This window comes from Macaca thibetana, chromosome 5 (assembly GCF_024542745.1).
Source record: "Macaca thibetana thibetana isolate TM-01 chromosome 5, ASM2454274v1, whole genome shotgun sequence".
Lineage (NCBI taxonomy): Eukaryota > Metazoa > Chordata > Mammalia > Primates > Cercopithecidae > Macaca > Macaca thibetana.
Window position 1 is genome coordinate 101,105,712 of NC_065582.1, and position 26,986 is coordinate 101,132,697.

Genomic DNA, 26,986 nt, shown 5'->3' on the forward strand with positions numbered 1-26,986 from the left:
TGCTAATTAGGACCAACTGAATACCTAACAAGCTTAGAAATGGAAAACATTTTTGCTATCATTTTATGTAGAAAGTTTATGGTGTCAATTTTATCTAAATGAAATTCAGCAACATTTAACAAAAATGTTTTAGGTGCCTACTATGTGACAGGCATTGGCGAAACTACAGTGAACAAAACAAGACAGAAAAAAAAAAAAATCCCTGTCTTCCTGGAGCTTAGAATCCAAAAAGGGAGACAGATAATAAACAAGATAAATGAGTTAAATAGATTAGATACTGACATAGATGAAGTCTACGGAGAAAAGATATTGTGGGGAGGAACAAGCATTGGGGGTGGGGACACCGGGCTGAAATTTTAGATAGGAAGTCCTGGGACGGCCTCAATGAGAAGGTAACTTTTGAGTAAAGACCTTGCTGTGGTTTGAATGTACGTGTCCCTCCAAAATTCATATATTAGAACTTAAACCCCAAGGTGATGGTATTGAGAGATGGGCTCTTTAGAAGGTAATTAAGTCATGAGGACAGACCCCTTATGAATGGGATTAGTGACCTTATAAAAGGGCAAGAAGAAACTAGCTAGTCCCTTTTTGCCCTTCTGCTTGTCTGCAATGTGAGGACACAGCATTTGTCCCCTCTGGAAACGCAGTAGCAATGTGCCATCTTGGAAGAAGAGATAGACAGCCCTCGCCAGACAATGAACATACTGGCCTCTTGATCATGGATTTCCCAGCCTCCAGAACTGTGTGAAATAAATTTCTGTTTTTTGTAAATTACCCAGTCTGTGGTATTCTGTAGTAGCAGCATGAACAGACTCAGATAAACCTGCAGCTATATGACTGTCTATGGGAAGACCGTTCCAGGAAGAAGAAATAGGAAAAACAGTGCCCCAGAAATAAAAGCCCTGTGGCTTGTCCCAGGAGCAGAGAAGAGGCCACTTTGGTTAGAGAGACTGAGCAAGGGGAATAGCAGCAAATGAGGTCAGAAAGGTATTAGATGGCAGATGGTATAGGACCTGTAGGTCATTGCAATGCTTTTGACATTGCTATGAGTAAGAAGAAAAGTCCTTGGATGTTTTAAACACCGGCATGATTGAGGAGTGACTGAAGTAGGAAAAAGGCAGAGAGAATGGTTAGGAAGCTCTTGCAATAATCCCAGCCAGAGATGATGGAGGCTTGAACTTGAACACGGCAGAAGGGATAATGAGACCTGGTCATATTCTGAAGAAGTTTGGGAAAAAAAGGTAATAGGATTTGCTGAGGTACCAGATGTGGCCTGTGAGAAAATAATCAAGAATCAGGATGACACCAAGGTTTTTGTCCTGAGCAACTGGAAGAATAAAGTTGATTTTTTTCTTCATGTTAGAAAAAATGCAGAAGAAAATGGTTTTGAGGAAAACATTGTGAGTTTGGATTTAGACATCAATTTTATAAGATGGACAATTTAGGACACTCAATTTCTTAATGAAACAAGTAACACACCTATAATAGAATGAATCTTTCAAGTGCGATTGCCTGCTCTCTTGTTTTGCCCAAACTGGCTACCAAAATCATTGTTGCAATAGTTTGAGAGGTTCCACTTAATCTAAAAGTATTATAATACCTGTAAAGGTCATTGACATTACAACTATATATTAAAGCATCAATAAAAATGTAAGAGTTATTCAACCTATACTTTGTGATAAGAACTACCTTCTCCTACAGTGAAATATGCTTTTAACAGTTGTATATTAAATACACAAATGATATATAATAAGGTTTAAGTGTAAACTCTCAATTTCTCTCAACTCTCCAAATAGACAAAAACCAAAACATAAAACATAAACAAAACAGTCTTTCGTCAGTTCTACCTGAGAAACTTGTTCCTCTTCTAGGTCAGGCTAACTCTCTCTCTCTCTCTCCTTTTTTTTTTTTTTTTTTTTTTTTTTATCATATCTGAACTCTGCAGTTCCTCTTTTGAGTGTCCAGAGCTGTTTTTCCTCCTGTCCCTCACCTCATGTCTTCTTTTTATAAAAATTTTTATTTAGGTTTGGTGGTACACGTGAAGGTTTGTTACATCGATAAACACATGTCACTGGGGTTTGTTGTACATATTACTACATCACCCCGGTATTAAGCTTGGTACCCAATAGTTATCTTTTCTGCTCCTCTCCTTCTTCCCACCCTCCACCCTCAAATAGACCCCACTATGTGTTGTTTCCTTCTTTGTGTTCATAAGTTCTTATCATTTAGCTCCCATTTATAAGTGAGAACATGTGGTATTCGGTTTTCTGTTCCTGTGTTAGTTTGCTGAGGATAATGGCCTCCAGCTCCAGCCATGTTCCCACAAAGGACATGCTCTCTTTGTTTTTTATGACTGTATAATATTCCATGGTGTATACGTACCACATTTTCTTTATCCAGTCTGTCACTGGTAAGCATTTAAGTTGATTCCATGTCTTTCACAGTGCTGCAATGAACATCCATGTGCATACGTCTTTATGGTAGAATGTGTTACATTCCTCTGGGTATATACCCAGTAACGGGATTGCTGGATCAAATGGTAGTTCTGTTTTTACAGAACTGCTTTTAAGAACATTTTCCAGGACTAGGTTTGAGCTATTGGGTGGGGCCACTATTGATTTACAACTGTTCAAGCATAGATCTTAGAATATTTGAATATTGTCATTGACAGTGGAAACATTGAACTCTAGTAGCTTTGGAAGCAAATACACTTGAGTTCATATCCTGACTCTACCACTTGTTTACTGTGGCAACTTGATTAAACAACTAATTTGAACTTTTCTGTGCCTCAGTTTCTCCAACTGAAAATAAGGAGCACAGAGAATCCATGACCAGAATTTCAGCAAAGTCCAAAAAAAAAAAAAAAAAAAAAGAGGATTTAGGTGATATAGAAAGGAGCTAACAAGGAAATGGAAGTCAAGGAAAGTAGGCAACAAAGAGTGTTCAGCCAGTTATGAGACAGAATGGAAATACAGAGCTTTCTAAATGGAAGACAAGTGAAATCCACAAAAACGCTCATTTTCAACTTTGGATATGCTATTAAAGTAATAAATAATTCAGGAATTTCTATAATAATGTGTATATAATGCAGTTTTTTAAGCTGTTACACTGTTTCATAACATTAACTTTATATTTTGAATGATCCAGTTAAAGAGCAAGCACTTGATATGTGCCTTAGGAAATGTTCAGTTTTTTATTGCTATAATTTTGTAAATAATTTCAGATATTCCTCAAATGTGTCTTTCTTAGTTTCAAATGAATTTCAGTGTGCATTAAAAAGATTTCCCTTTCGTTTGAGTGATGGAAAATTAATTATAATCTAGAAAAACCTGTGTTCTAGGATAAGAAAATGTATACAGTTTTAAGAGAAAAAAATTGGCTTAGCCACTAGTCCTACCAAGGGGTGAACTGGCAGTAGCTAAATATACTGCTCTCAAAGCTAAAATGAATTCAAAGCTAAATTAAAAAAATTCAACTTGAGTTTTAAATTTAGAACCTACAATTGACAAAAGCAAAAAAAAAAAAAAAAAAAAAAAAAAAAAAGAGAGAGAGAGCCTATTCTGGCTAGAATGTTGCAGAGAAGAAATTCTGGGGAAAAAAAATTAGTAGAATGATCCTTTGCCTAAGTTCTGTGGAGTTGAGATTTTACTTCTACCCTCTTAAAACTTGCCCTCTGTGTTGAAATTGAACTTCAAAAAACTCAATATAAGTTTTCTAAAGGTTATTGTATAATAAAGAGTTTTGCCGTGACATTTCTAAGGAACCAATAACTAAAGTTAAAACCAGGAGTCTGTAAAAAAATATGTATCTTCACACCATCTCTATTTAACTGGAAAACAAAACAAAATAAAACAAACAAACAAACAAACAAAAACAGGAAACAACTGAGAAGGGAAAGAAATGGACACTTGAACTTTATTCTGGTTCCTGGTTCAAAAATGGACACCTCCACCAGTGATGTACCTAGCCTGACTTTGCTGGCTCAGACTGACACAAAGAGTTGCTCCTCAAAGAGAATCTGGATGGAAGTACTCCATGGAACATGTTTCGTCCTGTTGTACGTTTTTCATTTCTTACCCCTCACTTGAGTGTGAACAATCTCATAAAATGTTAGCTAACTAGAAACCTATACTATCAGTTCCAGCTATTGGACTCTCACCCAGGAATAAGGCTTTTTGTTTTGTTTTGTTTTGTTTCATTTTCTCATCTATTTCTAGGCCCCATCTTCTCTGTACTTGTGCTCTGGGATTAATTGCTTTGATATACATTTTTTCAAACTTAGTTTTGTAGGAAGTCCTTTTTTCCCTGCTATCACAGTCCTCAATTTATTCTTGACTCTATTAAGGTAACACATTTCTCTGTCATCATTTTAGACGGACTTACACAATATACTTTTCCATATGTTTTAACTAAAATAACTCTCTGTTTTACATATACAATATACTTTTCCATATGTTCTAACTTGCCAAAATAACTCTTTATCTTCTAATTTATATACATTTCAAATAAACAGTATTTCCCCATCCTGCATCAGTGGGCAAGTCTTTGAAGTGTTGTGAATAGAACAGAGGGGTCCATGCTGAGAAATCTCCTCTTTACCATACAGATGCTTAGAATGGTCAAGGCTTTAGGCATTTCATAGAAGTATTTACTTCCCACTGATCTCCAAAATAGAGTCCAAAATGAGTGTGCTGGGAGCCTTGCCCTGTTTTTAGCAGAAGGAATGTTTTCATTTTAAACACACTCATTCATGAGTATCAACAATCATCCTAAGCTCAAAAAGGTCACCTTTTCTAAAGCATCACTTACAACCAACTTTCTCCTTTACCCTCAAATTAATTTTATTTTTAGTTATTATTTTTTCTCTCAGCATTTGGGAATTTCAACAGAAGCCATAAAAATTTCAGCCAGAGGCAGAATCATGGAGGGTCACAGCAGAGCATGAAGCTAGCTGTGTTCATTCCTCTAGGCTTTTTGTTTACCCATTCCTCTCTTACAAGCAAAGAGAAGATATGTCAATATAATTTGCTTTTATTTTTATATTAGAAAGATGTCTTATTCCACCTTAAAATGTAACTCAGAGGATGTAGTTAAAATATAATTATAATGATGCCAGCCCTTTCCTTCAGGACATGGTGACATTGCTGGAAGTGGCTGCAAAACTTTGTTGTGTGACCTCAAGAGGAAAATATCTCCTACTCTCATAATAGGCTTTTTCAGAGGTTGCTGTTTTGTTTTTCAAGACCAAGAATCTTCTCCTCAGGATACAGAACATGAGGACTTTTACCAGCTAGCTATTCATTGTATTGAACTTGTATTAATATTTTCAACAGGGCACATGTACACATATGTAACAAACCTGCACGTTGTGCACATGTACCCTAGAACTTAAAGTACAGTAGTAATAATAATAATAAAGAAATACGAGGCCGGGCGCAGTGGCTCAAGCCTGTAATCCCAGCACTTTGGGAGGCCGAGATGGGCGGATCATGAGGTCAGGAGATCGAGACCATCCTGGCTAACACGGTGAAACCCCATCTCTACTAAAAAATAAAAAACTAGCCAGGCAAGGTGGCGGGCACCTGTTGTCCCAGCTACTTGGGAGGCTGAGGCAGGAGAATGGCGTAAACCCGGGAGGCGGAGCTTGCAGTGAGCTGAGATCCGGCCACTGCACTCCAGCCCGGGCGACAGAACGAGACTCTGTCTCAAAAAAAAAAAAAAAAAAAAGAAATACAAAAGATAATTCAAGACTACTATAAACACATTTACATGCATAAACTAGAAAACCTAGAAGAGATGGATAAATTCTTGCAAAAATACAACCCTCCTGGCTAAAATCAGGAAGAATTAGATACCCTGAACAGACCAGTAACAAGCAGCGAGATTGACATTGTAATTAAGAAATTACCAACAAAAAAGTCCAGGACCAGATGGATTCACAGCAGAATTCTACCAGATATTCAAAGGAGAATTGGTACCAATCCTTTTGACACTATTCCACAAGATAAAGGGAAAAGGAACCCTTCTTAATTTATTCTATGAAGCCAGCATCACCCTAATACCAAAACCAGGAAAGGACACAACCAAAAAGCAAAACTGCAGACTGATATCCTTGATGAACATAGATGCTGAAATCCTTAACAAAATACTAGCTAATCGAATCCAATAACATATCAAAAAGATAATCCACCATGATCAAGTGGGTTTTATACCAGGGATGCAGGGATGGTTTAACATACACAAGTCAATAAATGTGATATACCACATAAACAGAATTTTTTAAAAATCACATGATTATCTCAATAGACGCATTTGACTTTTGAAAAACATTCAACAAAATTCAGCATCCCTTTATGATTAAAACTCTCAGCAAAATTGGCATGCAAGGGACATACCTTAATGTAATAAAAGCCATCTACGACAAACCCATAGCCAACATAATACTGAACAGGGAAAAATTGAAAGCATTCCATCTGAGAACCGGAACAAGACAAGGATGAGCTCTCTCACCACTCCTCTTAAGAATAGTACTGTAAGTCCTAACCAGAGCAATCAGACAGGAGAAAGAAATAAAGGGCATCCAAATTGGTAAAGTGAAAGTCAAACTGTCACTGTTTGCTGAGGATATGATTGTTTACCCTGAAAACCCTAAGGATTCCTCCAGAAAGCTCCTAGAACTGATAAAAGAATTCAGCAAAGTTTCTGCGTACAAGATTAATATACACGAATCAGTAGCTCTTCTATATACCAACAGTGATCAAGCAGAGAATCAAATCAAGAACTCAATTCCTTTCACAATTGCTGCAAGAAATAAAAAACAACAACAACTTAGTAATATACCTAACAAAGGAGTCAAAAGACCTCTATAAGGAAAACTACAAAACACTGCTGAAAGAAATCATAGAAGACACAAATAAATGGGACATATCCCATGCTCGTGGATGGGTAGAATCAATATGCCAAAAGCAATCCACAAATTCAATGCAATCCCCATCAAAAAACCACCATCATTCTTTGCAGAATTAGAAAAAACAATTCTAAAATTCATATGGAAACAAAAAAGAGCTCACATAGCCAAAGCAATACTAAGCAAAAGATCAAATCTGGAAGTATCATACTACCTGATTTCAAACTATACTATAAGGCCATAATCACCAAAACAGCATGGTACTGGTATAAAAATAGGCACATAGACCAATGGGACAGAATAGAGAACCCAGAAATAAACGAAATACTTGCTGTCAATTGATCTTTGACAAAGAAAACAGAAACATAAAGTGGGGAAAGGACACCCTTTTCAACAAATGGTCCTGGGATAATTGGCTAGCCACATATAGGAGAACGACATTAGATCCTCATCTCTTACCTTACATAAAAATCAACTCAAGATGGATTAAGGAGTTAAACCTAAGACCTGAAACTATAAAAATTCTAGAAGATAACATTGGAAAAACTCTTCTAGACATTGGCTTAGGCAAGGATTTCATGACCAAGAACCCAAAAGCAAATGCAATAAAAACAAAGATAACTAGCTGGGACCTAATTAAGCTTAAGAGCTTTTGCACGACAAAAGGAACAGTCAGCAGAGCAAACAGATAAGCCACAAAGTGGGAGAAAATCTTCACAATCTATACATCTGACAAAGAACTAATATCCAGAATCTACAACGAACTCAAACAAATCAGTAAGAAAAAAAATCCTATCAAAAAGCGAGCTAAGGACATGAATAGACAATTCTCAAAAGAAGATATACAAATGGCTAAAAAATATGTAAAAAATGCTCAACATCATTAATGATCAGGGAAATGCAAATCAAAACCACAACGCCATACTACCTTACTTCTGCAAGAATGCCCAAATCAAAAAATCAAAAAACAAAACAAAAAAAAAACAGTAGATGTTGGCACGTATGTGGTGAACATGGAATGCTTCTACACTGCTGGTTGTAATGTAAACTACTACAGCCGCTATGGAAAACAGTGTGGAGATTCCTTGAAGAACTAAAAGTAGAGCTGCCATTTGATCCAGCAATCCCACTGCTAGATACCTACCCAGAGGAAAATAAGTCATTATTTGAACACACATATATTTATTGCATATTTGAACACATTCATATTTATAGCAGCACAATTCACAATTGCAAAGTGGAACCAACCCAAATGTCCAGCAATCAATGAGTGGATAAAGAAACTGTGGTGTATATATATATGTATGATGGAATACTATGCAGCCATAAAGGAATGAATTAACAGCATTTGCAGTGACCTGGATGAGATTGGAGACTATTATTCTAAGTGGAATAACTCAGGATTGGAAAACCAAATATCGTATGTTCTCACTGATATGTGGGAGCTAAGCTATGAGGATGCAAAGGCATAAGAATGATACAATGGACTTTGGGGACTTGGCGGGAAGAGTGGGAGGGGGCGAGGGAAAGACTACAAATACGGTGCAGTGTATACTGCTCGGGTGATAGGTGCGCCAAAATCTCACAAATCACCATGTAACAGAATACCACCCATACCCTCACAACTCATGGGAAAAAATATGTATTTATTTAAAACCAAATATTTTAAAATTTTTTTTTAAAATTTATTTATTATTATTATACTTTAAGTTGTAGGGTACATGTGCATAACGTGCAGGTTTGTTACATATGTATACTTGTGCCATGTTGGTGTGCTGCACCCATCAACTCATCATTTACATCAGGTATAACTCCCAATGCAATCCCTCCCCCTCCCCCCTCCCCATGATAGGCCCCTGTGTGTGATGTTCCCCTTCCTGAGTCCAAGTGATCTCATTGTTCAGTTCCCACCTATGAGTGAGAACATGCGGTGTTTGGTTTTCTGTTCTTGTGATAGTTTGCATGGATGCAGCTGGAATATTTTAAAATTTTTGGTTTGAATATTTGAGAAACAAATTTTAGAATAAAGATATAATAAGAAAAAAGTTACAAAAAATGAATGTCATGATGCATGGAAAGTCTCACAACTGGTAGCTAATAGACTAAAATTACACCAAAGACAGCATTCTTCATTTTCATATGCTCAATGTGTGAACATTCTCTGGCTCTGTAGATGTTCAAAACATCTTTTCAGTTAATAAATTAAAAGGTGAATGCATTTTTGTTCTTCTTGCTTCTTCTATCTACTTTCCTTCTTTACTCCCATTTTAAATTTATTTCAGGTTTATATCAAGGTGTGACTTGCTGTTAAGTCTTTATATATCAGCCCTTCTTTGTGTGTATGTGTTGTGTAAGAGTTTTTTTCTACCTCATTCCACCTCTTGCCCAGCTAAAATTAAGCCAAGTAGAAGTAGGATTGCTAGATAAACAAAACACTCAGTTAAAGTTGAGTATCAGGGCTGGGCATGGTGGCTCACACCTGTAATCCCAGCACTTTGGGAGGCCGAGGTGGATGGATCACTTGAGGTCAGGAGTTCAAGACCAGCCTGGCTAATGTGGTGAAACCCTGTCTCTACTCAAAATACAAAAATTTAGCCAGATGTGGTGGTGCATGCCTGTAATCCTAGGTACTCGGGAGGCTTAGGTAGGAGAATGGCTTGAACCCAGGAGGCAGAGGTTGTGGTGAGCCGAGATGGTGCCACTGCACTCCAGCCTGGGTGATAGAGTGAGACTCTGTCTCAAAAAATAATTATATAATAAAGCTGAGTATTAGATAGGTAGTGAATCATTTATTTAGTATAAGTATGTCCAAAATACTTCACAAAGGCCAAATATTGCATGGGGTATACTTACACTAAAAATTATTCATTATTTATCTGAAATTCAAATTTAATAGGCATCCAATATGTTTGTTATATCTGGCAACCCTAATAAGAGCCATTCATTCCCCTGATGTATATGGCTAACCCTACCCACAAGCATGGTAAAGTCTTAGTTATGTTGATTTAGCCAAAAGAAAATGTTTACAGTTCCTCTTAGTTTTAAACCATAGTGGAAATAAGCTTTTCTCCTTTAGTGAAATAGTCTTCCATTCGTTTCACCTTTTTCCGTTCTGAGTCTCTCACTTCTTTTCTTAATTATAACACATTTGAAGGATTGCATTTTTATTTGTGATAAAACTCATAGATTAGAGTATACATACAGGTCACATAAAAATACATGAGGATGACAAACCTAATATACAGTGTTGCATAGGTAGTGCGATTAAGAAACTACACATTTATTGTATACAGTGTCATTAATGTCAATGAAATTCTTCTTAGAAGCACTTCTTGTACAAAGAGTATGTTTTCGCAGTTAGCAATAGTACAGGCATGTTAAAAACTACTATTCACAGAGCTACAACCTCAAACCATTCAATGGAATTTGATCTTATGAGCTGGTGTACTGCTTGATAGATTGCCCTGATTTCCAATGATCTTTCCATAACATGCCAGAAAGAAAAGAGACAAGAAGCCTATTACTTTGCAGAAGCAATTACAGAAAATTTGGAATGGTAATACCATTCCTCATTATAATATGCACATTTGTTATATTGCACCTTCCTGAGTTGAACTTTGAAAATGGTAGCCGGATGCAAAGCCAGAATGGATGAATTCATCCCAGGCTGTAGCTTCACTGGTGATGGTAGTAATTCTGACCATCATAGCTGTCGTAGCCTTGCCCTTTAAAGTAGCTGTACTCATCCTCGTAGGCTCGGTAATTGTCCCCACGAGGTTCCCCGTTCTCACTTTCATAGACTTCATATCCATTGTCGTATTCATTGGCGCCCGTGTATTCGTACTCCCCCTCGTATTCGACGGTGGTGGTTTTCCCAAAAGGTAGGGAGGTGGTTCTATAGACTGGTGGTGGGGTTGTAGGTTCAAACCCACCATTTGGAGAGGTTGTTGTCTTAGAGCTGCCCTTGCCCTGCCCTCCGGTTGCTGTGGTGCCTTCTGCACTGGCTCCAGTGACACTTTCTTCTTCCCCTTCTTCTTCTCCGTTGTCTCCGCCGCTGCTGCCGTTGCCGTTTTCTGCCTCTGTGCTGTTGGTACTGGTGCCGTTTATGCCTTGTTCGTTTTCATCCACTTCTGCTTCGCTTTCTTCGTTTTCATTTTCTTCCTCTTCCTCCTCTTCTTCTTCATCACTTTCCTCCTTTTTTGTAGCTTTGTTTGTTACATCCCCAGCCTGTAAGGAAACGTTTGAAAGAACCCAAATCTAGCTGTGAAAAATGTAAAATTTAAGGCCATCACTCATTCAACACAATATTCTATACTGACAGCCTTGTTCTGGGCGTCTTATTTGAATTAAGACCAATTTAATTTACAAAATGATTGGGGGCTTTAAAACTTCAGGATAAATCCCTTTGTCATGGGTTTTGATGGGGAAAGTGTGCCATTATTTATAGAAAATGCCTTTCCTGGGGGAGATTCTTCCTATCGTTTTGCTACTCACTTTCTCTGTCTTGGAATTCTCTTCCCTGGAATGTCATGGTATCTCTCAGGACCTTTTATCCATGCCTAGATGTGTGTTCTTAGTCTTCCATTATAATGTAAAAGTCAGTGTAATAACATGGGAGGAGAACTTGTCTGGCAGAAGATCTTTTCTTATTTGTAAATAGGAAAAGTGTATCTGCTCTCACTTTTTTAATGAGCTAATAAAGATAGTGTAAAATGTTATGTGTATAGTGTTAGGATACCCTTAGACTCCAGTAAAAATGTTTTAAAAAGATTGAATATTACCATTATTATTAATGGTAATAATTTCATTTTGGAGGAATAATTCCACTGTTACCTTCTTGGGAAGCTGGATTGCAGCTAACCCTGTATACCATGTGCCAGGTGTGGCGTCCTCTCCATAGCCCAGTGTTGTAGCAGAAAGTGTAGTGTTCTCAGCCTCAGAGTCTTCGTCTTCATTTGATTCTTCATTGTTTTCTCCTTCATTTGAAGTCTCCTGTTAGAAATATTCATAGTAAGAAAAATTATTGTACCTGGAAGATAGCTCAAGATTTGTTGGAGCTGTGAATCATTTGTTGGAGGTTTATTATTTGGAAAAACTTTGTAAATCATTTGTTGGAGGTTTATTATTTGGAAAAACTTTGTATCCCTCAGCTGGCTGATCACTCAAAGCCTGCCTTCGCTTATGCCATTTGCACTTCTCACTTCTAAGAGCTCAACTCCAAGTTATTTAATCCTCCTTACTCCACACTATATTATGTTTTAGATATTTCTGCTTTGTATTTTGTCAATTAAAAAATATTTGTGTTTCAGGCATTTGACACATCATTTTTTTCTGTACAAAGAAGAAACTAAACACGCCAAGAAATTCTTAGTGATATATTATTGCATGAAGATTTTGTTTGTTTGTTTGTTTGTTTACAGAGTCTTGCTCTGTTGCCAGGCTGGAGTGCAATGGTGCAATCTTGGCTTACTGCAACCTCTGCCTCCTGGGTTCAAGTGATTCACCTCTCTCAGCCTCCCGAGTAGCTGGGACTACAGGTGCATGCCACCACACCCAGCTAATTTTTGTATTTTTAGTAGAAACAGGGTTTCACCATGTTGGCCAGGATGGTCTCGATCTCTTGACCTCATGATCTGCCCACCTTGACCTCCCAAAGTGCTGGGATTACAGGCATGAGCCGCTGCACCCAGTCTGCATGAAGTGTTTTAAAAAATCAATACTCTTCAAATGAATGTCTATTATAATCTTTAATATTTCATCTTTTGCCTTTATTTTGTGCTGCGAGGCAATTGTTTTTTAATTGAGTTGATCTCAGTGTAATTTGTAGCTAATATTAAAAGTCAGGGTTTCCTATATATAGGATTTATTTAAACAAATACTGGAAAATTGAATTCATTTCAACACATTTTAAGAGATTGTGATAACTTTTAAAGTTTGAAACAAACAAATAAATATTTAGCCTGCCTATTATTAAAACAAAGTTGAATTCATTTCAACACATTTTAAGAAATTGTGATAACTTTTAAAGTTTAAAACAAACAAACAAATAAATATTTAGCCTACCTATTATTAGAACAAAGTGACTAAAGCACCACATGTTTGTTTCATCAAATTTGTAAGTTTCACTATTTCAGTGAAGGGTTGCAGTACTACCAGAGTATACCCCAAACAATCTCCAAGTTAACTGTGTCAAATATCCCCCAAACACTGTGCTGTTTGTTTATTGTTTTATGTTTATGCTTTATTCCAACAGATCTTTCAGAGGTAGAAGGAGAAATTAATGCTAGCATCCTTAGAAAGTTCCCCAGAGTAGAATACACTATTTGCAGTTGAAAAATCTGATTGGGTTATATGACTCGTATGAGGTCAAATAGACAGCAGTTTATTGGTTGCAGGGTCACCACTAAAGGCCCAATATCCCAACTTTTACGTTTTCTCTTACAACACCTTTTCTTTTCCGAGAAGCTTTATTTAAGGATGTTCCACTGCACATAAGTTAAATAGGAAAATAGGTCAATCTGTTGATGGGTATGAGGCTTCACAAATTTTATTGGATAGAAAAATAGCACTAATTTGGGCTTACAAAGATATTATCAACTCACTAGACTGGCTAACAAGACTGAAAGAAGCAAGTGTTGGTGAGAATGTGGAGCAACTGGAACCCTCATACACTGATGGTGAGAGTTTACCTGAGTACGTCTGTTTTGGAAAGCTGGTTGCCATCTAAGGTTGAATATATGCCTTAGTAGATTTTGACTCTGAAATTTCACTTTGGGTGAAATGGCCTCCAGAAATGACTATGTATATGTTCACCAGAAGAAGTTCTAGAAAGTTCATAGCAGCACTTTGTAATCACCCAAACTTGGAAACTACTCAACTGTCCATCAACAGAAGAATAACACATTTTGGTACATTCACATAATGAAATACTGACAATGAGAATAAATGATCTACAACTACAGAACAACATGGATGAATCTCTAAATTTGAGAGTGAAGAAGTGACACACAAAGAGTAAATGAAGTATGATCCTATATTTGTAATATACAAAACAGGCCAAAGTAATCTAATAGTGGTTGTCTTTTGTGGGAGTTTGTTAATGAATGGAATGGAACACAAGGCATGCACTGCTTTTTGATATGAGTGCTAGTTTCACTTATGTGTTCAATTTCTGAAATTTCAATGAGATGTATAATTAGGATAATTTTATTATGTATATTTCAATAAAAGTTTCTTTTATGAGACTAAATAGTTTAGGAGTGGAAAAAGAAAATGTGTGATCACCAAATAGAAAATATGCCTAAGTATTCTCCTCATACTACTTTTAATGAACGAAGTTTGTTGCATTTATTCCTCTAAAGTTTCAAAACCAAACCACCAGATATTTACTGGGCAACATATATGTATAAGAAATTATGTTAGACAGCATGAGGAGATATAAAACTGGGTAGCATGGCTCTTCTCCAAAGCAGGGATTTTAACCTACGGTCATGAGGTGTCTGCAGATACATTCTGGGGAGACCTTAAATGTTCAGAGATCCTTGGCAAAATTTTGTGTGTACTTGATTTCATCAGAACCCCCAAAGAAGTCCTAGTCTTCCTCAATCCTCAACCACCACAACAACGAATGAAAAGCCACTCCCAAAAGATATGCAATCTAGTTGGGAAATGTAGTTGACAAGGCAATTTTACAATCACTGTACAGCAAATAGCTATAACTAAATGGATAACCCCTAGCCTAGTTCTTGTGTAAGATTGCTATGTGGAACTCCAGGAGAAATTTTGTGGGATTTAGTGGGTGGCATTTTTCCTGGTACTGGCTTAACATTCTTGTAAGGCCTTCCTTCAAGCTGTCAGTATAAATTATGATACGGGAAATGTTGCTTTTATAGTTAAAAATATACCAAACTAATGATTCGTCACCTTTCAAGTTCTCACGCCATTTTGTTTTCAAGATAGCTGTTAATACATGATCCATTTTTGATTATCATTGTCTGTTCATAAATAGCACCTGAGAATACCTGAATTTAAAAGGTTCCCAAACCAGTGGATAGCTATAATTGACTATGCAGGAAGATGCATCCTAAATGGTATGTTTCCTTAGGTAAGAATGTCAGTTATAAACATGGTAGCACAATTTCCAAGACATGTAGATGAATCTTAGCCCAGGACTACACTAATCTGTAAAACTATATGGGAAGATATTTATACACCTATGAATTTTATTATTACCCAAAAAGACGTATGATTTTTGTTTTGTTTTGTTTTTTCTGCGACAGAGTCTTGATCTGTTGCACAGACTGGAGTGCAGTGACAGGATCTCGGCTCACCGCAACCTCCACCTTCCAGGTTCAAGCGATTCTCGTGTCTCAGCTTCCCGAGTGACTGGAATTACAGGTGCATGCCACCACACCTGGCTAATTTTTGTATGTTTAGTAGAGACGGTGTTTCACCATGTTGGCCAGGCTGGTCTCAAACCCCTGACCTCAAGTGATCCGCCCACCTTGGCCTCTCAAAGTGTTGGGATTACAGGTGTGAGCCACCACACCAACCCTGAAATTTTTATTAAAAAGAATAACCCTATTTTGTGGGTTATGAAAGGCTGATGAATCACAATAATATTGTAGAGGATATAAACTAGTTTTTACATATTACCCTCTTGGTAAATTAAATTTTAAAGTTCAGTCCTTAAAACAAGTCTTGCACTGAGTTTAGGATTATTATTCATTTGTCCTCTAATATCATGTTCTATCCACCTAAATAGAAGTAATGCTATCTGTTGCTTTTTTTCAGATTTTATACTACTTCCATTGCTTTTTATCAGATTTTATACTACTTCTACTTAAAAGGGAGACATTTTTGGTTTTGAGCACCATTTGTAAGTAAGTTCAACCCCAAACTGCAATAGTGTTTTAAACAGGTCATGTTAGTGGATTCTAATCTAAATAAAATTCTACTTATCCAAAATAGGATATTGTGGGCAGTTAGTAAAGTGACAATGGCTATTTGCTGAGTCCAGACTGCAATAGACTAGTTTCCTATTTGTTTTTTGTGCTGTATGCTTTATTATGAAAAGATTGCAGAATTCCTTACCTCTTCTTCCTCCTCCTCTTCTGAACTATCATCTCCATTTTCTTCAGATGAGTCACTACTGCCCTAAAAATATATACACATGTATGTATACACTTATCTGTGTACAAATATATTCAACAGCAATTTAAATTTCCTGCTAATTGAATCACAATAAAATACACACAAATATTTACTCAATCTAATTAGTATTACTATCTTGATTGATTTGTTTACTAAGAACAGACTGCATACTGATGTGAGAAAGATAGATTAGACAGATTACACATGCAAAATGAAGTTAGAGAAAAATAGGCATTTTACTATGATCAAGATACGAATTGGATGTCCCATTTGTCAACTTCCAAAGCATTGACAATATATTGAAACATTTTGTATGTAAAAACTAGGGCAATGAATCACAGAATTGTTTAACTTTGAGAGAACAAGTGGATTATCTGGTCCAATTTTTAAATTTTATGGAGAATGAATCAGCAGCCTAAAAATGTTGGGACTTCTCCAGCAGGTTCAAGGCAGACCTTGGGCTAAGATATAGTTAACATTTTAAAATTTTATTTATAAAACATAAAAGAAATCATTCAGCTTACTATAAAATGAAAGTTGCTATAGATGATTCTCGTACATAGTGAGCTCTCCTGTTGAATTTAAATTAGCATTTAATTTAACAAAATTTAATTTGCATAAAATTTTTAGTGTCTTTAAATTTAATTAAAGTCAGTTACTAAAATGAGGTTAATTTATACATGTGAAGTAAAAGTCTTATGATAGAAAAAATTTATTCATTTAATTATTTAGGAGGTTGTATAGAGCAACATCCCTCTAACAAGTTCAGTGTTGAATGACAAGAAATTAAGATTTTGTATATAAAAATATAATTATAAACTAATGAGTTTTGCTACTTTTTGAAAGGAAATGAAAATTCCAACCTAAGATTCTATCATTTCCTTCCCTGCAATTTTTAGCTTTGATTCTGATGACCCAGTTAAGTGTCTTGCATTTAGAAAATATATCTGCAGAAGGATCTCTGACTTCTAGGTTAGAAATCAGATGTGAGACAACATTCATGTGCAGGTCCTGTGGGACTGTCCCTGCTGGCTCATTCTTCAGATGGCCACATCATCCACCCAAGGAAAGGGAATGCTTGTCACCTCAAGCCAGGAATAACCTCAGATGGAAAAGAGAATAATTAAACGTGTTCTTCCAGTGCCATGACCTCAACAGTTGTGCCTTCCTCTAGGGTGAATAGAGTAGAGTATTATATTTGAACTGTTTCTGTTTGTTAGTTAACTTAATTATAGAGGACAGTATATTTATGCAATCAGAACTGTTTCTCTCAGTGGGGGGATTTCAATCACTTTACATGCTCCTTCACCTCTGTCTTTCTCCCTAGCTCAACCACATCACTCTTTGATTAGTGTCTACAGTGAGAACACTTTAAAAGCTGTATGAAATGCCTTGAATCTTTGGCATTTTTTCCCTATCTTTCATTTATGCCTTATTACCAATTTGTTACTAAGTCCAATTGATTCTCCAAGAAGTCTTTCATCTGTCTACACAGATAGATGAGAGTTCTTAAACGGAAGACAATTCTGAAAACCCACAACTCTTGTATCATAGCTGAGATGAGTCTGATAAAAGAAATATAAGATTAAGTTCTTGCCTTCTATGAGTTCACACACTAATAAAATATCATTTGAATCACAAAAAGACAGTTTTCTCAATCAAGAAGGTTAGGATGTTAAATTTACTTACACTTTCATTTCTATAGTCTAGCAGATACATAAACTATAGTAGATAGCTTGCTGATAACTTTGCAATCCAAATAATATATTTCATTGTAACTTGGTAGTTTAGAAATATTGTATATAAATGCAGATTTGTTTGACGAAAACATGAATTTCGAAGCCAATACAGCTTAATGTATTTTGGGGTGACAACTTGGGCACTAAATACCTAACAATACGCTTAAAGAAAATCAAATTTTGTAAAGTAGAATTATGGGTCATGAATACTAGGTCAGACAGTTGGGTTGGGAGATATATTGTATATAATTTTATTTAAAAACAACCATCTTACAAATTCTACATTAGTTGAGATGGGCCTATCTGCATATAATTTGTGAAAAAATTTGTATATTAAAGATCTCCTTGATCTACAAACCTCAGGTCTATCAATATTGAGAACTGTAATGCCTCCGAATATTGCTTCACTATGGACATTTTAATTGGCCCATACATACATATCTGTAAAAACATCCAGATGGGAATGAATATCTCTATGTACCTAATATTTCAGAAAAGTTTAGGAGCTAGTCAGAGACTTGAATTTATTATCATTTCCATTTAGTTTAAAAAAGAGAACGAAGCAAACTTTCAAATGAGCACTGTTTATTTATGGGCCTGAGGTGAACCAAAGAAGGGAATACAATTCTGAAAACCCACAACTCTTGTTTCATTCATGCTCATATTTTTGTGGCCACACAAATTCCCCATAATTATGCTGGTTCTAGAAATACTTTAAAATGATCATTTCCTATCATTGTAGGGGTTAGAGATGGATTAGCCCAGCATATGGTAAGATGCAATGCCAAGCCACTGTGCTGAGGCATCGTTTTCAGCATCCTGACTGCTTTTGGTGTCTCAAGAGTCCTGGGTCAAGTGGTGCATAATTGGTGTCCTGAACCCAAACTGTATAGTACTAAAAACAGTGCAATCCTAGTTTGTTGTATATTTAAAATCAACACCACACCCTCTGGTTTTCAAAGGCACCCTTCACAGGTAACCCAGCAAAATTGGAAACTCTTATTTTTAGTTTTAGTTATTTTCCTTTTTGTTTACAAATTTAAGGGATGGTTTGTTTTTCTCACAAGCTTTTTTCGTGCACGTCATGAATTTCTCTTTTTCCTCTGCAGTTTTACCATTATAATTATGCTCCAGTGTATGACATATTGCTCTAGTGACCCACACAGGTTAAGGTAAAGCAAATCTTCAGAAATTACCAATGATTATCAAGGTTTTTAAAAAATAATGACCTCTGATGTTTATGAAGTCAAATTTTCCCCTACCAATTAAAGGACTCGGCAGTGCCACATGTAAACAGCTGTCTGACAGTTTTGAATCAGCTGTAATAGGACAGCCAGTGACCTTATCACTGATGGAATTGGTCAACAACTGATAAAACCGTCCACTTTTGTCTGTGAGTTAGCAAAAACACCGGAGCTCGATGTGCTACAGTGTTTGTTTTTATTATATCATTCTAGACTGTACCCAAATGACCCAAATGATTTTACTATGTGTATATATGTCTGCTTTAAAAGAGAACTTAGAAAATAAACCTTATTTCCATAAAAACAAACTTCTTATAGTAAGCAGTCTTTCTGACTGAATTTCAGTGAGAGTTGAATTTAGGTGTTTTATAAATTTGATCTCCTTTAAATTATAATAGAAATTAAACTGAAGAAAAATGAATTTCTGTATTTACCTGAACTGGAAATCGTTTTAAAGGAGGATAAAAGTAGGCATGCTTGTAAAGATAATATCGTGGCCTGTACTTAAAGACCTGCAAAAACAAAATCAATGATATATTCATGTTTAATATACAATAAATATACAGCAAGTATAATCAGGCCAAGGAAGTATGCTAAAATTAATTACCCCATTTTCTTCAGAATCCTCTATTTTGACTCTTCGATGCAAATTTTTCATCTGTTTTAAAGAACATTTAATTGTGACATAATTTTTCTTTTACATAAAAAGACAAAACTGAAAATAACTGTAGGTTTTTGATAAAGAACTTACTGAGAAAGCACAGGCCATTCCCAAAATGCTGAGCAAAATTAAAGCAGTCTTCATTTTGGTGATTGCTTCTGGAATTAATGAAGTGGTAAGGTTAATAAAATATTAAAACTAAGTGCATAACTTTTTTGCTCATACTTAAAGATGAAGTATTTAATTTGTTTTCATTTCTGTGTAACTATCACTTTGACTAATTAAAACTAAATTATAGCTTTTATTTTCAAACTCTTCCTTCCACTTAAGTAACATAGAACTGATTTAACCTATCCGTTTATATAATCATGAGTTCCGTACTTGGTTTTAACCTATGTTCTGTGATTTGTCAATGGAAGACCTTTTCATTACTGCAAGAGATTTTGAATACTTAGGGTACTTCACACTGGTGTAACAGCCCTCTTAATATTGACATGGGAGTGTCAGCTAAGTGAATTGAATTGTTAGTGTAGTTGTGTGCCCTGTTTGTTTGTTTACAATTAAAAATTCGATCAGGTGTGGTAGCTCATGCCTCTAAAACCAGTACTTTGGGAGGCCAAGGTGGGCAGATCATTTGAGTCCAAGAGTTTGAGACCAGCCTGGGCAACATGGTGAAACTTGTTCTCTACAAAGAGTACAAAACTTAGCTTGGCATGGTAGTGCACACCTGTAGGCCTAGCTACTAGAGAGGCTGAGCCTGGGAGGCCAAGGTTGCAGTGAGCTGTGTTCATACCACTGTGCTGTACTCCACCCTGGGCAACAGAGTGAGATCCTGTCTCAAAAACAAAACGAAAAAGCAAAAATCACTGATACCCTATAGGCAATTTCCAGCTTCTGTATAGGTTTTGGGCTAAAAATTTATTTGTAAAATGGATAGTATGAGCTATTTTTCTCTGAATATCTTGGAATAATGGTGTGTGTGTGTGTGTGTGTGTGTGTGTGTGGTGTGTGTGTATGAGTGAGTGGATAAGACACACAGAGAGAGAGGCAGAGAGGATCCATAATACATGAAATACCACACTGATAGCATGTAGCACCCAACAGCCACTCCCCTGAGGATGCTTCCATGAGAAGAGTTCTTCAGAGTTTCGCCTTGGGGTATCAGGGGCAGATTTCCTCAAATTAAATTGCCCTCCAGCTCCATTTAAGTTTTCCATCTGCTAGTGTGTGAGACTGTACTGGGGTAGATTAGGAGCTCTCCAGGGTTAGGGTGACAGACACAGATGAAAAATTTCAATTCTATGGAACAATTGAAGATGCAGCTCTCAAAGTGGGAATAGGGCCTGAATAATCTTGGGGCTTGCAGCCATGCAAAGAGCCTCAGTTCCACATGAATTCCTCATGAGTAAAAGGAGATAGTCAAATTCATTCCTATTTTAATTTTATTCTATTTAATAAAATTGTATTTAAAATTATATCACAATAGAGGTCGGGCAAGCTTAGCTGAAAGCCTACTAACACTCAGTCATTTACATTTACATACACATTTAACTGTTAGCACCTTCTCATATATAGTCACAGCGTTGGCAATATTTTGGAAGCAAAATGTAGTGGTGATGGCAATTTCCCATGAATACATTTCAAAAAGTAATATTTAAAATGTGCAAAACAATGTCATATATTGAACCCTGCAGGTAAATTTTGTGTTGTGTCATCATCAGCCAAGATTTATTGCATCCTTATTGAATATCTGACACTAAGTCCTGGAGATACTGTCTTGGGTCCTAAGTCACACTCCTTTTGTGTGGCAGAGTGTCTTTGGGTTTTGGTGCCCATACAGTTTCTCACAGTCCTATGTTAGTAAAAGTCCTTGTTGGCCACATGGAAATAAACAGGCTTTGCTCCTGAAGGAGCCCATCTTTTTAGGCAGCACTGATTGCTATTGGGGTGGTCTAAATAATGCTTTGAACTTTGCCAGCTGTGACCAAGCCCATCAGCAAAACAGAAAGATTATTGCTTTGCCACTTTATGAAAAGGGTCAGAATATTTATAATATTTTAAAGAGCTAAAAACTTAAATACATAGAATTATAGAAATAGTTTTGATTACATAAATTTCTCATAACAAACTATAAAAATAACCAGATGAAAAGATGGCAGAAATAATAATAATGATACAAAGTACCAAGCAGTTCATGTAGGCAGAATTGGTTGCCTATATAAATTTAATTTTATTTACTTTATGAATGACGAAAAAGCAAAGACCTCTATAGTGACCACTACTAACCCAGACAGCAATTCAAACATTCTTAAAGGAGAGTTTTGAGGATTTAATTTCAAGTTTTATTGGGAAGAGTATGATAAACTACCAACAGTATTTATTTCTCTAGTTAGTACAATGTATTTTCTGTTCTGACTTTAGAGCTATAGGAAACATTAAAACCTAATGTTTAATATGTTGAAAAGACAACATAAATACTTGAAGTACAGACTAGGTATAGTTTGAAGAGAAATATGCATATATCTAGGCAGATTTGCAAATGCAAAATAGTATTTCAATTACGTTATCTTGAATGCATCAGAATGAGAGAACAGTCAAGCTATGACGTGCAGAGAACGAAAGTAAGAAGCATAATGTAGTTTATGTGCATAATATTAAGAACTTGTTTATGTGCTGAGGTTAACAAGTTTAGCCTTTTGGAAAGAATTTAAAATCTGAAGTGCCAATTTAATGATAAATAAATATTAAACCATGTACAATACAATAACATCATTTAAATGAAAAATTCAAAGCCAAGTTCAGAGATGTAAACTGTGGAGTGTCTAATTTTATGATAATGAAGTTGTTCTATTAAATCTTACCCTCTGGCAGTCCTGGAGTGAGGAAGCAGGCTCACGGCAGTGAGTGGCACAGATTGAGTATTTCCTCTGCTCTCTCACTCACCCATTCACTTGCTCTTGCTGGCTATAAACTCTTCTTTGCCTTCCAACAGCCAATCACTGTCACGACCAAGGTGATGTCAGAACGTGGATTCTCACCAGAAAACCCCCAAACTTCAACACTTTTTCAAGACACAGGCTCAGTTGAATAAACATGAAACGTGGTTCTAGAGCCAAGAGGTTTGCATTGTGGAATTTAATTGAAGGTTTAGAGGAAGATGAATAGTTTGGGTTCCGAATATATATAATAATATACTGGATTTGAATTAAAATAAATAGCAAAGGATTTAACCTTTTAAAATTTTCATAATTATGCAAGTTTTCACTATGTTGAAAGAAAGGAAAGCTTACTGTCATTAGATATAATTTTACATTAGTTTAGCTAAAAAAAGAAAGAAAAACTAAGTAGTAAGGGAAAGGAGTGGATGAACAATCAATATTTTAATATCAACTATTCTATGTTTCGTCCTGAAATATACTTTAGTGACTCATAAATTCAAGTTGATATGATTAAGTCAGTCAGACTTTGTAAGATATAGTTGCTAAAACATGATGCTGAATATAAAAGTTAGAACTTTTGAGAATCATACCACTGAGAGGCAGATTTTATATTTTGTTTTGTAAATTAAACCTCTGTATATTGTCCATTTATGTGGCCCTTCCTGTCATGCATGTGAGGTCAGCTCATTTTTTTTCTTGGGCTTCTATATACCTCTTTTCTATTCATTTTTCATATTTAATTTTTCCTATGAGTATAACAAAATGACTAGAGCTGGCAGGAGTGATCCATTGTTTTTGAAATGATTCATGAAAACCAACCCCACAAGGAATGAATTGATCAACTAAAGTACTCGTTTTTTAATTTACAAAGGGAAATCTAGCTTAATAGTTTGCATATTCTCCTAGTCCAGTCATTTTATTCTTCCTCCAGTTGCAAAGTCTGCTTGAGAAATCAAAAATTAATGAATATCATTTTTAGTTGTGTGCCAATCACCCAATTAGATTCTTTGAATAAGTCATCTTTTCTTTCATAAAAGTTACTTGGAAAATACAAACTCATAAAAAGAGAAGTTGGATACATTCTTTCAATTTAATTCAACCCCATCAATTTAGTTTAATTTACCAAACCTTGAATTATAAAGCTTTTCACTGAGCCATACTATGATATAGGATATGAGAAGAAAAACAAAAAAATTTGGTTTCTGTCTAAAAATTTCACAGTTATGCAAGGCAGATAGACATATAGCCATGGGATACAGTAAGCTTGAATTATACAGCTTTTCACTGAGCCATACCATGATATAGGATATGAGAAGAAAAACAAAAATATATGGCTTCTATCTAAAAATTTAACAGTTGCTCAAGGCAGATAGACATATAGCCATGGGATACAGTAACCTAAGTATCTACAAGGTTCCGAGGTGCTGTGGAATGAGAGAGGTTTACTACTAATTGGCAAAAGAGCAGTGGAACTGGGCCCTTACACAAAGTAGGAATTTGCTAGCTAGCTTGTCAAGAAGGAGAGGTTGTCAAGAAGGAAGAGAGAAACATTCTTAGGAATGTGTTCAAAGGTTATAAAGACATGTGAAACCACATAACAACACCATCCTGTATTTACTGAGCAAGGGCTCACATACAGGTTCTTCACCTGCACTATTTCACTCATTCTTCATACACATAGAAAACAATTATTTGAGATTATTCCCATTACAGAGGTGAGGTATATGAGACACAATGCTGGTAAGTATGCCTTGTATTGCACAACTAGTAAATGGGGAAATTCAAGGATCAAAGTCAAGTATGTCTAATTTTAGAGCCCATACTTTTAATCACTACATATTCCTGCTGGCAGATCCAGAAAACTTCAATATTTCAATAGATTGGAATATTGTGAGTGAAAATAGTGACACATGAGGTTGGTCAGCTAGGCAAAGCCAGATGACGGAGGGACCTGTCTGTCACACTAAGGAATATGAACTCCATCACGAAAACCAAGAAAAATAACATATTCAGATTTTCAGTTAGAAAAATCTTTTGTTAACAAGGCAGCAGTGACTGAAGAAGACAAGAGTGTTATGGAGAAGGGCAGCTCCTCTAATTGTAGTGGTCCAATAAATCAGCAATAAAGTCTGAAATAATGCAGTGACAGTGGGAATGGTGAGGAGGGAACAAACGAGAGTGATAGATAACAGTCAGTAGGACTTAGTAGAAGTAAGAGAGGTGGAGAAGCCTAGGATGACTTCTGGATTTCTGGCTTGAATAATTTTGTGAGTGGTGCAACCATGTCTTATGATGTCTTATGTAATGCCTAATAGACCACCTGCTACATTCTAGTGACTTAGCAAGGTTTTTTTGATAGTAACATGATATAATGAAAGAGGTACAGACTGAGACTCAAAAGTCTGAGGTTTAAATCTTGACTCTCCCACTAACTTGATTCTACCTCTTAACCATTCTGAGACTTCAATTTAAACCATCTTTAAAAAGTAAGGGACTTTTCACCAAAAAGAAGAAACCAATCATTATGTGTGCTTTCACACTCATGGAGTATTCTGACCAAATAAATGAACTTGAATCTGATCAGGCCTCTATATCTACCAGGTTAGAGGAAATGCAAGAATAGAAGAACATGTAAAATAAGACCATTGAGATGCATTCAGGAAAATCCAGAACATGGGCAGCTTTATTAGATGCATTACCTCATTTCTTCAATGAAACAGAAGCAAAAATAAAACGAAGGAAAGGGAAACTCAAATTATAAAGACTTTAGAGACATTTCTAAAGAAATTATGAAAGAATTGGAAAAATGTTGAATGCTGATCAGCATTTTATAGTATTAAGAAATTATTGTTATTATTAAGGAATTATATTAGTATTAAGTAATTAAATAAGTATATAGTTAAGTATATATTAGTATTAAGGAATAGTATCATCACACCTGCAACTGGTGCGATTATATTATTATTATTATTTGGCTTTAAAAGAATTCTTGTTTTTTAGAGATAAAATAGTTATCTGAGGGTGGAGAAATGATTAAACAAGATTGGCCATAAATTGATAATTGTCAAATTGTTGATAAATTAACAATAATTCATGATATTTACCTCCACTTTTGTATATGTTTGAAATGATCTATAAATAGTTGTTTAAGGAAATGATAGAACTATTATAGGTGACCTCTAAGACTGTTTCAATTTATAATATACTGTGATGCCTTATTTTCAATACAGCATTAACCCTAACAAACCTTTTCCAACAGTCCTCTAGCTACTAAATTGATTAGATTTATTCATGTATGCTCATTAAAGCATTTTTTCCCTAAGGAATAGTACTAGAGAAAAGAATCACAGATCCTTACTAACTTTGCTATTTCTATAATCAGGACTGTCCCAACAACAGTTTTTACTGCAGTTCTCATGATCATAACATTCTTCTTCATTTAAATAGGTTATAAACTTATTCCCTTAGATGGTACGTGAGCATAGGTTCATCTCACTGGCCCGCCATGACCAACTGCTCTGTAAGATGAATACATTCTGGCAAAACCCCACACTCACTGTAATGTACCTGCCACATACAGGATCAGTTGTCAAATCCTATTAATACCACTTTCATGTTTCCTTTGGAATCCAACCTTCTCCCTTCTTTCTTGTCAGTTCTGTCTTTGTTCAAGTTCTCATTACTACTTTCCAGGCTACAGTAGTAATATTCTAATCCCAGGCACCTTGCCTATTTCCCCTTATAATCAATTCTATGGCTATAGGATTTGGAATCAAATATTAAAATCTTAGTGCTGTCTTTTGTTAGCTTTTATTTTTTAAATTTTCAAACTTTTTCAAATTTTATTTTATCTTGGAAAGAACACTTAACATGAGATCTACTGTCTTAAATGTTTAAGTGTACAATACAATACTGGTCAGTATAGGCGCAATATTATACAGCAGATCTCAAGAACTTAAGCATTTCGCATAAGTGAGAATTTATGCCTATTGATTAGCAACTTCTCATTTTCCTCTTCCACTAGCTCTGGACAACCACCATTTCACTCTTTGATTCCGTGAGTTTGACCATGTTAAATATCTCATACAAATAGAATTATGCCATGTTTGTTCTTCTGTGATTGGCTTATTTCACTTAGCATAATGTCCCCAAGGTTCATCCATGTTGCCTCATATTTCAGACTTTCCCTCTTTTTTAAGGTTGAATAATATTCCATTTACATATATACCACATTTTCCTTATCCATTTATTCATTGATGGACATTTAGGTTGTTTCCACATCTAGCTATTGTGAATAGTGCTGCAATAAACATGGGGTGCTATTATCTCTTTGAGATTGGATT

At 35.7% G+C, this 26,986-nt stretch overlaps 2 protein-coding genes across 4 annotated transcripts in view; both read right to left on the bottom strand.

The window, feature by feature from the left end:
* The window catches only part of SPP1 (secreted phosphoprotein 1), an 899,378-nt gene that overhangs the window by 143,054 nt on the left and 729,338 nt on the right, over positions 1 to 26,986 (bottom strand). The gene's annotated exons all lie outside the window — the stretch shown is intronic.
* On the bottom strand, positions 10,055 to 19,857 carry IBSP (integrin binding sialoprotein). The gene is made up of 6 exons (XM_050790521.1): positions 19,795 to 19,857; positions 19,651 to 19,701; positions 19,478 to 19,555; positions 16,001 to 16,063; positions 11,741 to 11,899; positions 10,055 to 11,134 (listed from the first exon to the last, which is right to left on the bottom strand). Exons 1-6 carry the CDS (start codon positions 19,846 to 19,848, stop codon positions 10,583 to 10,585), a joined length of 957 nt encoding a protein of 318 aa, XP_050646478.1. The 5' UTR covers positions 19,849 to 19,857; the 3' UTR covers positions 10,055 to 10,582.